At 32.6% G+C, this 15,771-nt stretch overlaps 1 protein-coding gene across 2 annotated transcripts in view; it reads left to right on the top strand.

The window, feature by feature from the left end:
* LOC143046175 (tolloid-like protein 2) overlaps positions 1 to 15,110 on the top strand; it is a 44,122-nt gene extending 29,012 nt beyond the window's left edge. The window contains exons 10-17 of one of the 2 annotated variants that reach the window (XM_076219219.1): positions 3,749 to 3,871; positions 4,666 to 4,826; positions 6,231 to 6,414; positions 7,356 to 7,481; positions 7,787 to 8,128; positions 9,598 to 9,775; positions 12,501 to 12,573; positions 14,423 to 15,110. In XM_076219219.1, the coding sequence (XP_076075334.1) occupies positions 3,749 to 3,871; positions 4,666 to 4,826; positions 6,231 to 6,414; positions 7,356 to 7,481; positions 7,787 to 8,128; positions 9,598 to 9,775; positions 12,501 to 12,573; positions 14,423 to 14,578 (1,343 nt within the window). In that variant the 3' untranslated portion in view covers positions 14,579 to 15,110. Of the gene's footprint in view, positions 1 to 3,748; positions 3,872 to 4,665; positions 4,845 to 6,230; positions 6,415 to 7,355; positions 7,482 to 7,786; positions 8,129 to 9,597; positions 9,776 to 12,500; positions 12,574 to 14,422 lie in introns of both variants that reach the window. The other variant, XM_076219218.1, reaches the window with a different exon arrangement.
* The last annotated feature ends 661 nt before the right edge of the window (positions 15,111 to 15,771 follow it).

Raw genomic sequence — 15,771 nt, 5'->3', positions numbered from 1 at the left:
TTCACAATTTTGTAAAACTGCTATATTTTGGGGCAAAAAAGGGTTCTTACTGAACCTACTCCTTTGGTTTCGGGGTTTATATTAGTTAGTTATACCGTGTGGTGCGTTTTCAGATTCATCACTCAACAACTTCGTGTTTACCGAACACTTGTATCATTTTACACATAATAGCCATGCTGAAAATTTTCGTCACATTTTTCTAATGAACTACTTGACGCGGATTTCTGAAATTTGGTTTCAGGGTTTATTTTAGTCAGCTTCACCGTGTGATGCATTTTCAGACACATCACTCAACAGCTTCCTGTTTACCGAACACTTGTATCATTTTACACATAATAGTCAAGTTGAAAATTTTCGTCACATTTTCCTCAGGAACTACTTGACAAGGATTTCTGAAATTTGGTTTCAATGTTTATATTAGTTAGTTATACCGTGGGATGCGTTTTCAGATTCATCACGCAACAACTTCCTGATTACCGAACACTTGTATCATTTTACACATTATAGCCAAGTTGAAAATTTCCGTCACATTTTCTCAGGAACTACTTGACAAGGATTTCTGAGATTTGGTTTCAGAGTTTATATTAGTCAGCTATACCGTGTGATGCGTTTTCGGATACATCACTCAACAACTTCTAGTTTACCGAAATATTTCGGCGGGGGTATCATAAGTGAGCAATAGCTCGCAGTTTTACTTGTGCTTTATTTTTAGCTCACCTGACCTGAAAGGTCAAGTGAGCTTTTCTCATCACTTGGCGTCCGTCGTCCGTCGTCCTGCGTCCGTCGTCCGTCGTCCGTCGTCTGTCGTCCGTCGTCCGTAAACTTTTACAAAAATTTTCTCCTCTGAAACTACTGGGCCAAATTCTACCAAACTTGGCCACAATCATCCTTGGGGTATCTAGTTTAAAAAATGTGTGGCGTGACCTGGCCAACCAACCAAGATGGCCGCCATGGCTATAAATAGAACACAGGGGTAAAATGTATATTTTGGCTTATATCTTTGTAACCAAAGCATTTAGAGCAAATCTGACATGGGGTAAAATTGTTGATCAGGTCAAGATCTATCTGCCCTGAAATTTTCAGACGAATCGGACAACCTGTTGTTGGGTTGCTGCCCCTGAAATGGTTATTTTAAGAAAATTTTGCAGTTTTTGGTAATTATCTTGAATACTGTTATAGATAGATATAAACTGTAAACAGCAATAATGTTCAGCAAAGTATGACCTACAAATAAGTCAACATGACCAAAATTGTCAGTCAACCCCTTAAAGAGTTATTGCCCTTTATAGTAAATTTTTAACAACTTTTCGTCATTTTTTGCAACTTTTCTAAAAATCTTCTTCTCTAAAACTACTTTGCCAAATTTAACCAAACTTGGCCACAATTATCATTGTGGTTTATAGTTTTAAAAATGTGTCCGACGACCCAGCCTACCAAACAAAATGGCCGACATGGCTTAAATTAGAACATAGTGGTAAAAAGCAGTTTTTGCTTTATATCTTTGAAACTAAGACATTAAGGGCAAATCTTTCAAGATTTAAATGTCCATCAGAATAAGATATATCCCCTCACAAATTTTCAGATGAATCTGACAACCTGTTGTTGGGTTGCTGCCCTAAAATGTGTAATTTTAAGGAAATTTTGCAGTTTTTGGTTATTATCTTGAATACTATTATAGATAGAGATAAACTATAAACAGCAATAATGTTCAGCAAAGTAAGATCTACAAATAAGTCAGCATGATCAAAATTGTAAGAGGACCCCTTAAGGAGTTATTGCCCTTTATAGTCAATATTGAACAACTTTTTGTCATTTTTGTAACTTATATAAAAATCTTTTCTAAAACTACTTGGCCAAATTTAACCAAACTTGGCCACAATCATAATACTAGGATATCTATTTAAAAAAAGCGTCTAATGACCCTGCCTACCAACGAAGATGGACGGCATCAGTAAACACGGTAACAGGTGAGCGACACAGGCTCTTGAGAGCCTCTAGTTTATATTAGACGTGTGTTTTTGTTGCAAAAGACCCATCAGCAACACGTTAATTAAAAAAGTTAAAAGAACAAGTAAAGCACGAACATGACGAGCACTGAGAACACAACATTCCGAAAAGTTTTGCCACATACAACGAACGCAACAGTAAAGTACCTGGCCTGTAGGGTCAATTTATTTTACCGATTAAGCTTGCCGATTTATATGACTTCTGATTCCTGCGTTTTTCCAAAAAGTATCAAGATCATTGTTTTTTAAGCTACCAATTATCATCGCCATGTATTAAATCTTTAACTTACAACCAGAAAATTATCAGAACAAATTACCAGCAAGGTTCCTTTTGTTATATATCTTTTATTATTGTTTAATTTTGATGAGGTTATGATAAACCATGTAGAATTATACACATACATACACACACACACACACACACACACACAAACAATATTTGACATAAAACAAAAAACAATTCTACATATATTCAAAGTTTGCTTTTAGAAAAATTGGAATGTTAAACATTGCTGAAGCTGTTCATCAAGCTTTACGTATTTCTTAGATGCTGAAACATATTTTTCTAATATCAACATAATATGTGTGGAATGTTATGTACTTGTACAAAACGTAATGATTGAAGATAACTGTCTGATTTTTTTTACGAATTATCTGTATTAAATATATGAAGAATTCAAATCTAATTTAGTTCATGAATATGTAAAAATGTAAATTTGATAATTGCGAAAAGTACTGCATTAAAGATCGTGACTGATTATACTAAATGGATAATTTAACATAATTATGTAATAGCCCGATATTGTCATATTATTATCACCTTTTTATCTTTCATATTCAAAGATAATTTGAAAACAAAAAAATGTATCATAGTTATGAAGGACACATTATTAAAAATATAGTTAATACATTCGACATTGAAAACGTACTTCACCTTTACTTCAAGTCCGTGCAAGCCCACGTAAGCATTCGGTCATATTTTCAAAATTACAGACGAAACGAATGTTGAACTAAAAAAGAGGTGAAAGATACACAGCGAGCATTAGTTATGATTTTACTTTATCAATACACAGGGAGCATTAGTTGTGATTTTACTTTATCAAATACTAGTTTATCAGTACTATTATAACACTACGGATATTTTTTTTCTTTTGCAATTTTGAATATAGTTAGCAAGTCCTCTTCACTTATGTATATTTTCGTTTTTTTTTAACAATTATACAAGACCCGTTTCCTATGAGCATCTTAATTACTATTAGCTTGCTTTCAGTAAGTGCAAGCATTCTTTAATACGGTATTGCATATAATTGGGTGGGGTTTTTTTTCTCGCGCGCTTTTTTTTTTATATCTATGTATATAAACTCATTATAGATACCAGGACTAAATTTTGTATATACGCCAGATGCGCGTTTCGTCTACAAAAGACTCATCAGTGACGTCAGCCAGTATTATAGCGTCATCAAAAAGTTAACTGTAAGGTTTTGTTGTAAAATGTTTTATTTTCCATTTGTTAAACTAATGCAATGACTTTTGATTTTTACTGCGATTTCTGTCTGATCATTGTGACGTAAACCCAAGTCCTATATTCATCTTTATTTTTCAGCCCTAACTCGTGTATGATTAATGAAATTTTTGTAACTTTAAGTATGACGAAGTTTGAAAGCAAATCACAATATTGATAAAATATGATGTTATTTTTTACTCATTTTGATTGATTCTATCCTTTATCTGTGTTTTTATAGAATATGATGAATGTGCCACTGATGATCATGGCTGTGGACACATTTGTGTAAACACATTGGGAAGCTACAAATGCGAATGTAAAATCGGTTACGAATTACATAGTGATGGAAAGAAATGTGAAGGTATGTCATATAGACCAGTTTATATATCAGTTTAGTCAGTAGATAAGATGGGCAATTTGATAGTGATCGTTCTTGTTCATGTAATATTACCGATTACATATTCAGTTCCCTGTTACATTTTCTTCAAGGACTACGGAACATCTCCTTTGTTAAATATTCAAAAAAATTTCAATATAGATCATATATGTTTCTTTTTTTTTTTGGATATTATATTTTTATTGCACTCTATTGCTGTTAACAATTTACTAAGTGTACAGCATTGCACTAAGTATCCCTGATATATTAGTTATATGGTATCCAGGGAGAATATCTAATATATGTTTCTACATTAGACATTTTATATTTTGAATTGATTGTACTTAAATCAGTATATGAATACATATCCCTCAATTGGATATATATGTTCGGGCTTACATTTAGATATATATGTTCGGGCTTACATTTAGATATATATGTTCGGGCTTACATTTACGGCATGCTATGATGTATATATGAAGTAATTATATTGTTGACTGTAAACGGTTGCTGGATAGGTATGTTTCAAAAGTCTGCTTAAATGATACACACTCTAATACACGGACAGTGATTTATATTTGTGTTCATCAATTTTTGTTTGTTTTAGGGATTGTTTTAATTTTGGCTGTTAAGCAGGTGGGATATATCTCTATTGGGGGTTTGTTGTATTTGTAATAAACCCATGTGATTATTTGAAGAACAAAAATAATTTCCAACTTTCTATATAAATGTTTAAATTTATTATTACATTCTAATTTTAAATTGATTTTTTTTTGTAGACGCTTGTGGTGGTTATATCGATTTATCCAATGGTACAATACAGAGTCCATCATTCCCAGATTTATACCCGCCCAATAAGAATTGTGTTTGGCAAATTGTAGCACCGGACCAATACCGTATAACACTTAACTTAACTCATTTCGATATGGAAGGAAATAATGTTAGTACACATAGCCTGGTAATGTTTTTAATACTTTATGCTTGATTTCCTGCTAAACCTGCTTCGTTTGCTGCTTGGAAAGGTAAAAGACGTTAGTTGTCCTGCCTGTTTGGTACTTACAAATAATAAAATTCTCCGTCAGTAGAGAAAAAAAGTGACATATTTTCACTTAGAAACATATGCTTAATGAATGCATATACTTGCTTCGTAAGCTTATGAGTTTTGCAAATAAATAGTTAGGTTATTTCTTGTTCAAAGGGATGTCGTCGTTACAAAAATATGCATGTTAACATTAGAGAATCATTTGTTTCGATGTATTAACATGAAAATTATCATTTCTTTTATTTCTTATTTCTTCAAAGTGTATATCAAGATCAGACAATGCTCAGTCGTTATTGGTTAGCGATGAATGTATTCCGGCTTACACTGTCGACGTGCTCATTCTGTTTGGAGGTCTTACGATTCCCTCATGGTTTTTTTATTGGTTTCTATGTTCACAATTTATGAGTTTGAGCATCGGTCAATCTGCAGTTATCTTTGTTTTACTGTAAATGTAATAAATTAAGTAATGTGTAACACGATGTGTGTAATGTGTTTACCCTTTCGGAGCTTATGAAATTATAACAATTGATATTAACGCAGATCTATTTCCACCAGGTTAAGTTCTAAGTGATTTCAGTTTGTGGTTTATGGAATGTTTATTGTTTGTTCATACAACTTTCTGGTGTTGCTTTAATTATTGTACTTCAACCTTCCAATGGTTGATTTCTTCTTATATCACAGTTGTTCGGTATCTTCAACTTTTTATAGAGAAACTTTCATTTCACAAAACTAAATATCGCTCAAGTCTTTAAAAAAACCCATCTTCTTTCATATTCATTGTAAAACATTATAGATCTACCAAAAAATGTCACGTTCTGTGTAAATGACAGATAGTATACTGTTAACAAAAAGTAACTAAAGTTGAAAAACATCATTAAAGTAGCTGCACTTGATCAAGTACTAGATATTTTCTCTACCATCTAGATATAGTTATTAGTACAACATAATTTTTACTTCATTTCATACTAAATGACATACAATATGAAAACATTGTGCCATTGCGAAAACTAAAAAATGTAATTATCTTGCATATAAATTACTATAGATAAGAATTAATAGAATTTGCCAATTATATCAGATGAAAAAAATTGTATTATTACGGAATTCTATATTCGAATCATGTATGTGTAAATATTACTCTGAAAACTCTAGGTAAACAATTTATGGGTCAAAGATGTATTACAATAATGTTTGAATGAAAATGTAGCAAAATAAAGAGCAAACAATTAAATTTATTTGGTTATCATATTGTGGCAATACTAAAATTACTAGTATATTACATTCGAAACATTCATTTTCCAGCAAGAATGTGAGTATGATTCAGTGCGGGTAAGTAGTGGAGTAGGGGCAGAAGCCACAGTTCATGGTATCTTTTGTGGATCGCTTCTTCCAGTTCCAATAACATCAGATGGTAACACACTCAGGATAGAATTCAACTCCGACAACTCCGTACAGAAAACTGGATTCAAAGCTCTTTTCTCAACAGGTTCGTCCAGTCAATGTTAATATCAAACATAAACCTAGAGATGAAACGTAGTTAATTTAAGCGAGTTAATGTGTCGATTTCAAATGGCATAACACAAGGACGAATATTTGTGATAGCACCTATATATATTTATAACTGGAAGTGGGTTGGTAATCCTGTCGATTTTAAGAAATCACTTCGTAAAGCACCCATGCGATGTTATTCAAGAACAATACTTAATACTCCTATTTTCATATTGTTCTTACACCTCTCCTTTACCAATATCATTGATGTTCCTTTATGACTTTGTATATTAATGATTTTTTCAATTAGACAGCAACCATTTGATTTTCTGGGGGGGGGGGGGGGGGGGGCTATGTTTTTTTTGGAAAAAAAAGTTTGTTTCCAGTTTTTGGAGAGAAAAAATAATTTGTTTTTGATTCTGAGAAAAAAAAATTGTTTGTTTCACCCTCAGCTGCCACTATATGTAATGCTAAAATTGAAAGAAAAAATTGTTTTCGACTTGTCAGGAAAAAAATAGATTGTTTTTCGCCGCAGGCGAAAAAAAAATTTGTCCAGAAAAAAAAACCATAGCCCCCCCCCCCCCCAGAAAATCAAATGGTTGCTGCCTTATGGCCAACATTATAATAGATGGTCGTGGGCAAATACAAATATTTTTACATAGCTCTGTACCGGTATGACATGCTCTTGGTTTGAAGTATGATGTATGCATGATTCATTTGATAATAAGTTTTTGCAATTCACATTTTGTCAAGCCCTTGTTTCTGGACTGTCGATTAGTTTATGTTGCAGGTCTATATGAGCTTACTTGTAGTCCCGCGCCAGATAATAATTAAAGACTATTTGTTCATTTGTATCTGTTTTTTTTTTTCGTTGAACTACCTTCATGTGAAAATTATATTTATGTATTCATATCAAGTGATTGTGGAATTCCTTTTCAGACAAAGATGAATGTGCTATCAATAGAGGAGGCTGCCAGCATATTTGTAAGAATACTGTTGGAAGTTATGAGTGCGCATGTCACAATGGCTACACCCTTCATGAGAACCAGCACGACTGTAAAGAAGGTGAATATAATGAAAAATATTATTATTGACCTAAAGACATCAGATATTACGTACAGTTAGTATCAAGTTCCAGTATGCATTAAGTAAATTTACTTAATTTGTAGCTTTAAATAAAAATCATCGAACTGTTTGTTCTGCTCGCGTTTGTCGCAGAGTGAAGCATTTTGAAGTACTTTAGCTCATTTATTAAAAATTTATAAGACTTCTAAGCTAATAGCTCAAGTATAAAAGTCTATTCTTAGTAACTATTCTAGCAAAATCATAGCCTCATGATAACATGCATCTTGTTTTTTTACTATTAACAGGTGGATGTCAGCATAGAATTAATGATCCCGACGGTGAAATAAGTAGTCCAAACTGGCCGGACTTCTATCAGAGTAGGAAGGACTGTGTTTGGTATTTCAGAACAACACAAGGCCATCGAATTAAATTAGAGTTTAATCAGTTTGAGATCGAACCCCATCCCGAGTGTAACTACGATCATATAGAGATATTTGATGGAGACAGTAGCAATGCTAGGAGTTTAGGCAAATATTGCGGAAGTAAAACACCCAGACCGATCCTGTCCAGTGGCAATACTATGTTTATGTTATTCTACTCAGACGCTTCAGTCCAACGGAAAGGATTCCTTGCTCAATATTCTTCAGGTTACTACTGTTTTTTTTTTCAATTTTATTGTAATGTCACTTCCTAAATATATGTTTTATTGTAATGTCACTTCCTAAATATATGTTTTATTGTAATGTCACTTCCTAAATATATGTTTTATTAAAAAGAAGATTTAGTATGATTGCCAATGAGACAACTGTCCACAAGAGAATAAAATGACACAGAAATTAACAACTATAGGTCAACGGTACGGCCTTCTTTAATGAGCAAAGACAATACTGCATAGTCAGCTATAAAAGGCCCCGATATGACAATGTAAAACAATTCAAACGAGAAAACTAACGGCCTTATTTATATAAAGAAATGAACGAAAAACAAATATGTAATACATGTCAGTTAACTGCTAGTAGTAGTCTGTTGTTATTTATGTATTATTGTCATTTTGTTTATTTTCTTTGGTTACATCTTCTGACATCAGACTCGGACTTCTCTTGGACTGAATTTTAATGTGCGTATTGTTATGCGTTTACTTTTCTACATTGGCTAGTGGTATAGGGGGAGGGTTGAGATCTCACAAACATGTTTAACCCCGCCGCATTTTGCGCCTGTCCCAAGTCAGGAGCCTCTGGCCTTTGTTAGTCTTGTATTATTTTAATTTTAGTTTCTTGTGTACAATTTGGAAATTAGTATGGCGTTCATTATCACTGCACTAGTATATATTTGTTTAGGGGTCAGCTGAAGGACGCCTCCGGGTGCGGGAATTTCTCGCTACATTGAAGACCTGTTGGTGACCTTCTGCTGTTGTTTTTTTTTTTCTATGGTCGGGTTGTTGTCTCTTTGGCACATTCCCCATTTCCATTCTTAATTTTATACACAAACAACAACCACTGAATTATAGGCTCCTGAATTCATTGGTACGCTGAAGATTTCTAATTGGTCGATTTTAAGATTGATATAGATAAAAAGAGGTGGTATGATTGTCAATAAGACACTATCCACCAAAGACCAATAAGCGTGGATTTTAACAATTAAAAGGTTCTGTGTGACCATAAACAGTGTGTAAAGACGTATAGTCGTGGATTGTAACAATTAAAAGGTTCTGTGTGACCATAAACAGTGTGTAAAGACGTATAGTCGTGGATTGTAACAATTAAAAGGTTCTGTGTGACCATAAACAGTGTGTAAAGACGTATAGTCGTGGATTGTAACAATTAAAAGGTTCTGTGTGACCATAAACAGTGAGTAAAGACGTATAGTCGTAGAATTCTATCAGTTCACAAATTTTTCAGGATAATGATTTATTTCGATAGAGATGTTTGTGAGGCACAACGTGACAATGATTCATCCATTGAAATTAACCGATATAGAAATGCATATATCAACATATGATATTAAACGGTATGACAAGGGTCAACATAAGTTGCATATTTCATTTAAATATCTTATTTTTCTCACGTTGTATCCATTTGATAAACATTTTTCATAATCTGAAGGAAATCTATTTCAGTCTGTGGGTGTAGATTAATAGCACAAGAAACCCAGCAGTATTTGTACTCCCATGCTAAATTCGGAGATCAAAACTATGACAATAAAATGGAATGTGAATGGAGAATCAGAGCATCCAAAGGAAAACACGTTAAATTCTATTTTGTATCGTTTGAAATCGAAGATGAAAGTGAATGCGAGTAAGTATTTTTAAGTCATGAAACGGTAGGATGGTTTTCTTCTCTTTCTCCATGTCATTTATTCCTGAAATAATTGCATACGGTGCCGTAGACCAAATGGAATCCAAATAGATTTTAAACATCATAAAAACCAACAGCCTTTACATAAAATGTACTCATATAATTATCCTGTTGGTTTCTTAATAATTACATTAGATGTATGTTTCATTATAATACTTTATTCTGATTGGCTAACTGCACATCACGTGTTATTCCGTAAGCAGTTGCATTGCTCAATACAACTTTTCATTCATGATAACACGTGGTCTAACAATAAAGTGCACAGGTGAATTAAATAAAAAAATCTATAAAATTCGTGTTTTCATGATCATAGCTAAAAAATGTAATTATAAGTATTGAATGCTTCTTTTTGTAACCTTATAGGGTTGTAAAAGCGTTGACCGTGCGCACATTTTTAGAATGAAGTGCTTCTGCGCTTCATACAAAATGTACTTCGGTCAACGCTTTTACACCCCAATAAATTTACAAAAAGAAGCATTCAATTTTTAAATTAATTTCAGTTTGCTCCTTTTCTCCCCTTCGTTAAATTTTTTTCGCCTTGATTTGATACATGCTCTTGCTATGTAAGACTCTTTTTTTTATTTGAATACAAAAAGAAAAATGTTTTAGTCGATAAAAACATAATAATGATACTTTGTAAGGTTATCAAGCTGTATTGATGAAAAAATGGAAAAAAACTTTCTCATAACCTTATTTTGATAACCAGTACAATGAGTACGACTGTTCTAAAAATGTTGACAAGCTTCAAATATTTAATTTTTGTAAGCTTTCAAGGAATACTTACAGCTGACTTCTAGATCCGCAAATAGCATACTGTTTCTCCAACATTAACCGATATTCATAAGTGGTGTATTAATCTGCCTTTGTAGATCTTCGTATATGTTTGTCGTTTAACTTTTTGTCTTTTTTTCTTTTGGTCTTGACATTGACTATCTTTTTGCTTTGATTTAGTTCATCCAAGGCGTTTTCTTTCATTCATTTCTTTTTGTATCGTTGCTTAAATAAGTCATGAATGTATCCAAACCAAACAAAACACAAGAATTTAACTAAGTTAACAATATCACAACTGGAAAAAAGGGGGGGAGCAATTATAGAATTTCACAATAGAACAACCTCAGATTTGCGATTCAAAGGACAATGCTAGAGTGAATAATAATCCAATAATAAATAAAACTTCTTGAAACCTGTCACATCTAGGAAACAGTTTTAGAAATATAAGATTTGGGAAATAGAGAGACAAATACAAAAAATACAACAACTTAAACATACTTATAGAAATCTTATTGTTTGTATTAGAAGGATGTAATGTTGATGATATCAGAAGTTGAAAAGCTATAAAACAATTAGCGAACGAAACAAATAAACAATATGCGAACTGCTGAATTTGTTTCATCTACAAATAGTCATAGCTGACGCTTGAAAAAAAATGACAGTAGTAGAAAATTGATACAAAAGGAAATGTTTGGTGTTTGTCAATGAGAGAAACTTTGCCAGTTTCTTAAATAGAAGTCATAAATATGACAGTTGTTTTTCATAAATGTAATTTATCGTCTGATTTTGTCATGTTTTTGTACTTACCCTCTTTTTGTATTTACCATGGCGTGGAGCATTTTTGTTATGCCCCACCTACGATAGTAGAGGGGCATTATGTTTTCTGGTCTGTGCCTCCGTTCGTCCGTTCGTCCCGCTTCAGGTTAAAGTTTTTGGTCGAGGTAGTTTTTGATGAAGTTGAAGTCCAATCAATTTGAAACTTAGTACACATGTTCCCTATGATATGATCTTTCTAATTTTAATGTCAAATTAAAGTATTGACCCCAATTTCATGGTCCACTGAACAAAGAAGAAGATAGTGTGAAGCTCAGGTTAAAGTTTTTGGTCAAGGTAGTTTTTGATGAAGTTGAAGTCCAATCAACTTGAAACTTAGTACACATGTTAACTATGATATGATCTTTCTAATTTTAATGCCAAATTAAAGTATTGACCCCAATTTCACGGTCCAGTGAACATGTTAAATGATAGTGCGAGTGGGTCATCCGTGTACTATGGACACATTCTTGTTCTTACTGATTTACATATTATTTATATCGAAAGTCTTTGATGGCATTTTTCCTATAAGGATCACATTTATTTTTAAAACATATACTGACTGAAGATAACGTAAATCTAATTTAAATTGTAACGTATTTTACTGTGATGGAATAATATATATGTAGAGAGAAAAGATATATGTTGAGGTAATCTTTTGACAGTGAAAGCTTCCCATAGATTTCTCCTTTCATCTTGTAACGAAAAAAGCATGTCGATTTCACAGACACATTGCTATGTTAAAAGATCAGGAAAATAACTGCAGAGTTAATTATGAAAAATATGCTTCTCACATGGCAGACAATTTATTTTTGCTTTTTATTGGCAACCTTCAAAGATAACAACATTTTCTTCCTGGATTCTCAAATTAACATTGTTCTGTTTGTAGTAGGTAAAAGTATTCAAAACATGGCATTAATAGTGTAAGCTAATGGGATTCAGATATGTTTTGTTTTTGTGTTTTATTGTTTTTATCAGTGGGTAAACCCTAATGTTAATATGCAGTGTATTAAGATTTGATTCGTCTATATAGAAATATTGTTTTATAAATGTCAATGAAATTATATTTTTTTATTGACAGTTACGACAATGTAGAAATATTTGACGGCGCCTACGATAGAGACCGGCCTATTGCAAGTTATTGTGGAAGCAAGGTTTGTATATTTACCGTTGGAATTATTGGTTGAAAAAAATATCTGTTCGCCTAAAATTAATCGAAATGATGTATGTATGTTTCTTTATTTTCCTAGACACAATAAAACATGCTTTTTAAATCAGTCAAATGTTCAGGTCTTACACACTCCTTCATTCTGTTTTACATCGTAAATTTAATGAAAGCATAAGTTTAACATGTAAAATATAGAATATCATTATGTAACAAAATATAGAAATGATGTCAAGCATTACCCATATTCCCTAGTTTCTTCTAATTAGATTAGTGGGCTTCACATGGTCTTAATTATCCTATTAACTTTCATTTTCATGATCAGTTCTATATAATATGTTTCAGGTGAGCTCATCAAAGTGTTACATTTTATAATAATATCATAATAACATAAGGACGAGTAAAACACGATCCTGCTGGTTTAAACATGCATCTTTTATGTGCTACATTTTATAATTATATCATAATAACGTAAGGGCGAGTAAGAAAAAATCCTACTGGCTTAAACATACATCTTTTATGTGGGTTTTATGATGAAGTATAGCGGTTAGAAATTCCTGCTTTCATATTGCTTCATTATATCTCGGTGAGTGGAAGATCTGTCTGATATTTTTATACCAGGTATAAAAAAAAAGAAAAAAAAAACAAAAGATATAATACAGAACGTCATTCGTGCAAATCACTAAGTTCTGCCACTGTGCTATAGAAATGTTTATAAAATGGTAGTTCGTTTTGTATTTTTTTAATTTCATTGCTCATTTCATGATGTAATTTCGTTTCCATTTGCCACTACTTAGAATATGTGAAGTCTACAATAATTTCATATGGTCAATATCTAAAACAGTTTGTACTCGTTTACAGTAACATGGTCGGGTTTTTTTTTACAAGGTTTCAGTAGTACCCATTTTGTTCCTCAACATCATATGATTTTAAAGAGACGGGTGTTCTGCATTAAATGAGACAGTAACCACTCGGACATAAATAAATAAATAAAATTACATATATGTCAACATACGATTTTCAACAATGGATAGGTGAATATACAATATCAGAGGCGGATTTAGAGGGGGGCCCAGGGGGCCCGGGCCCCCCTTTTTGGAAAAAAAATTGGTTGCCTATATAGGGAATCACTGAAGCGTGACTGGAGCGGGCCCCCTCTTAGGTCAGTCAGTGGGCCCCCACTTATGTAAATTTCTGGATCCGCCATTGAATATGTCTTTGAAGAATTGGAATGAATTTAAAAAAGAGTTGAAAAGATATGTTATCAACTGCAAATTCCTCAAAAAATTTAAAAAGGAGTTGAAAAGATATGTTATCAACTGCAAATTCCTCAAAAGACAAAAACCAAAACGATATGACAAATGACACAATCAATACGAAATGACAAAAATTCTGAGATATGAAATAAGACGGGCCTTGGCAATGTTCTTGACTTTAAAGTGGTATATGAATAGTTGTGTTGTTCTATACTTATAACAGATTAACGGAGCGGGCCCCCTCTTAGGTCAGTCAGTGGGCCCCCACTTATGTAAATTTCTGGATCCGCCATTGAATATGTCTTTGAAGAATTGGAATGAATTTAAAAAAGAGTTGAAAAGATATGTTATCAACTGCAAATTCCTCAAAAAATTTAAAAAGGAGTTGAAAAGATATGTTATCAACTGCAAATTCCTCAAAAGACAAAAACCAAAACGATATGACAAATGACACAATCAATACGAAATGACAAAAATTCTGAGATATGAAATAAGACGGGCCTTGGCAATGTTCTTGACTTTAAAGTGGTATATGAATAGTTGTGTTGTTCTATACTTATAACAGATTAACGTGTATTTCAGATTCCAAAAGAGGTTATCTCTTCGGGAGAAGATTTGTTGGTGAGGTTTCGTTCTGATGATACTATAAATTGGAAAGGATTTTCTGCGATATATATTGAAACCGAGTCAGAATTTGATGAGTTTGGGGAGACGAAAGAACTGCCGCTACTGGAGTGATGACTTTTTAATAATGAAATTCCATTTCAAAGTAAAAGAAGTAAATTCTTGTAATTCCTTTGTTGTCTTAGAGGTTAACGAGCAGACAACAGTTAACAAGGAAAATGTGTTTGTTGTTGGGACATTCTTTTTCGATGATAGTATAGACATTCTTTAATTTAGTCTTCAGGGAAAAGGACACAAAATTCAAGATATTGACAATTGTTGATGTATGTAAACTGTATTGTGTTGCACTATGTATAGTTTTTGAAAGAAAATTTAAAGTGGTTTTTATTCATTTTTATGCAGCTGTGCTAAGTACTTGCATTTTTTATGCAACTGTGCGAAGTATTTGCATAGTCCGTATAGGATTTATATTTCCTCTATGTGAGGAGTTTTTGTTGTGTTTGTTTGCATGACTTAACGAGGATGAATATAACTTGTCTCATATTTGTTATGGATATGTTGTTGATTATTTGTTATAATTTACTGTTGTATATACACATATGTAACAATCAAGAATTGATGTCAGCAATAAACTAAATAACTTCTTTGTAATATAATTATTTTAGTGATTTTATATGTTGTATTATAACAGATTGTATTATATGGAAAAGTATACACAGGTGCAAAGAACAACTCAGGGTTGATCAGCATTAATGACAACAACTAATATTTCATTAGATAAAGATTTGCTTCTTCTAATATTCCCTCAAAAATGATCGTGATGATCATATCGTCAAGGCCTTGTTCGTCCGTCCTTCTGTTTGTTCTTCCTACACATATAGAAAAAAAGGTAAATTCTTGTAATTCCTTTGTTTCCGAATATGCAATTGTGTGTCCTAAACTTTTAAAGGAATGGGAGGGATCATATTGAAATAATACTAGATAAATCGAAACAAGTCTGCAAGAAGAGGAGCACAATGGATTCCCCTGGGAATATCAATTGTTTGTTAAAAAACACGTCCTCAAAACGTTAACAAAACTGTTGTCAAAATTCAGTAATAAACATTAAATAATATTCCCATTTGTTTGGGAAGTTAAATAAAGGCAACAGTGGCATACCCCTGTTCAAAATTCATAAATCGATGAAGCGAAAACAATTCCGGATTACAAAATAAAAACCGGGGAAAACACATCAACTAAAAGAGGAAAACAACCGAACAAAAGAAACACTAAACTACAACAAAAACCAACGCCAACATACATAGAAC

This window comes from Mytilus galloprovincialis, chromosome 9 (genome assembly GCF_965363235.1).
Source record: "Mytilus galloprovincialis chromosome 9, xbMytGall1.hap1.1, whole genome shotgun sequence".
NCBI classification, from domain to species: domain Eukaryota; kingdom Metazoa; phylum Mollusca; class Bivalvia; order Mytilida; family Mytilidae; genus Mytilus; species Mytilus galloprovincialis.
This window is presented reverse-complemented; position numbering and strand designations above follow the sequence as displayed.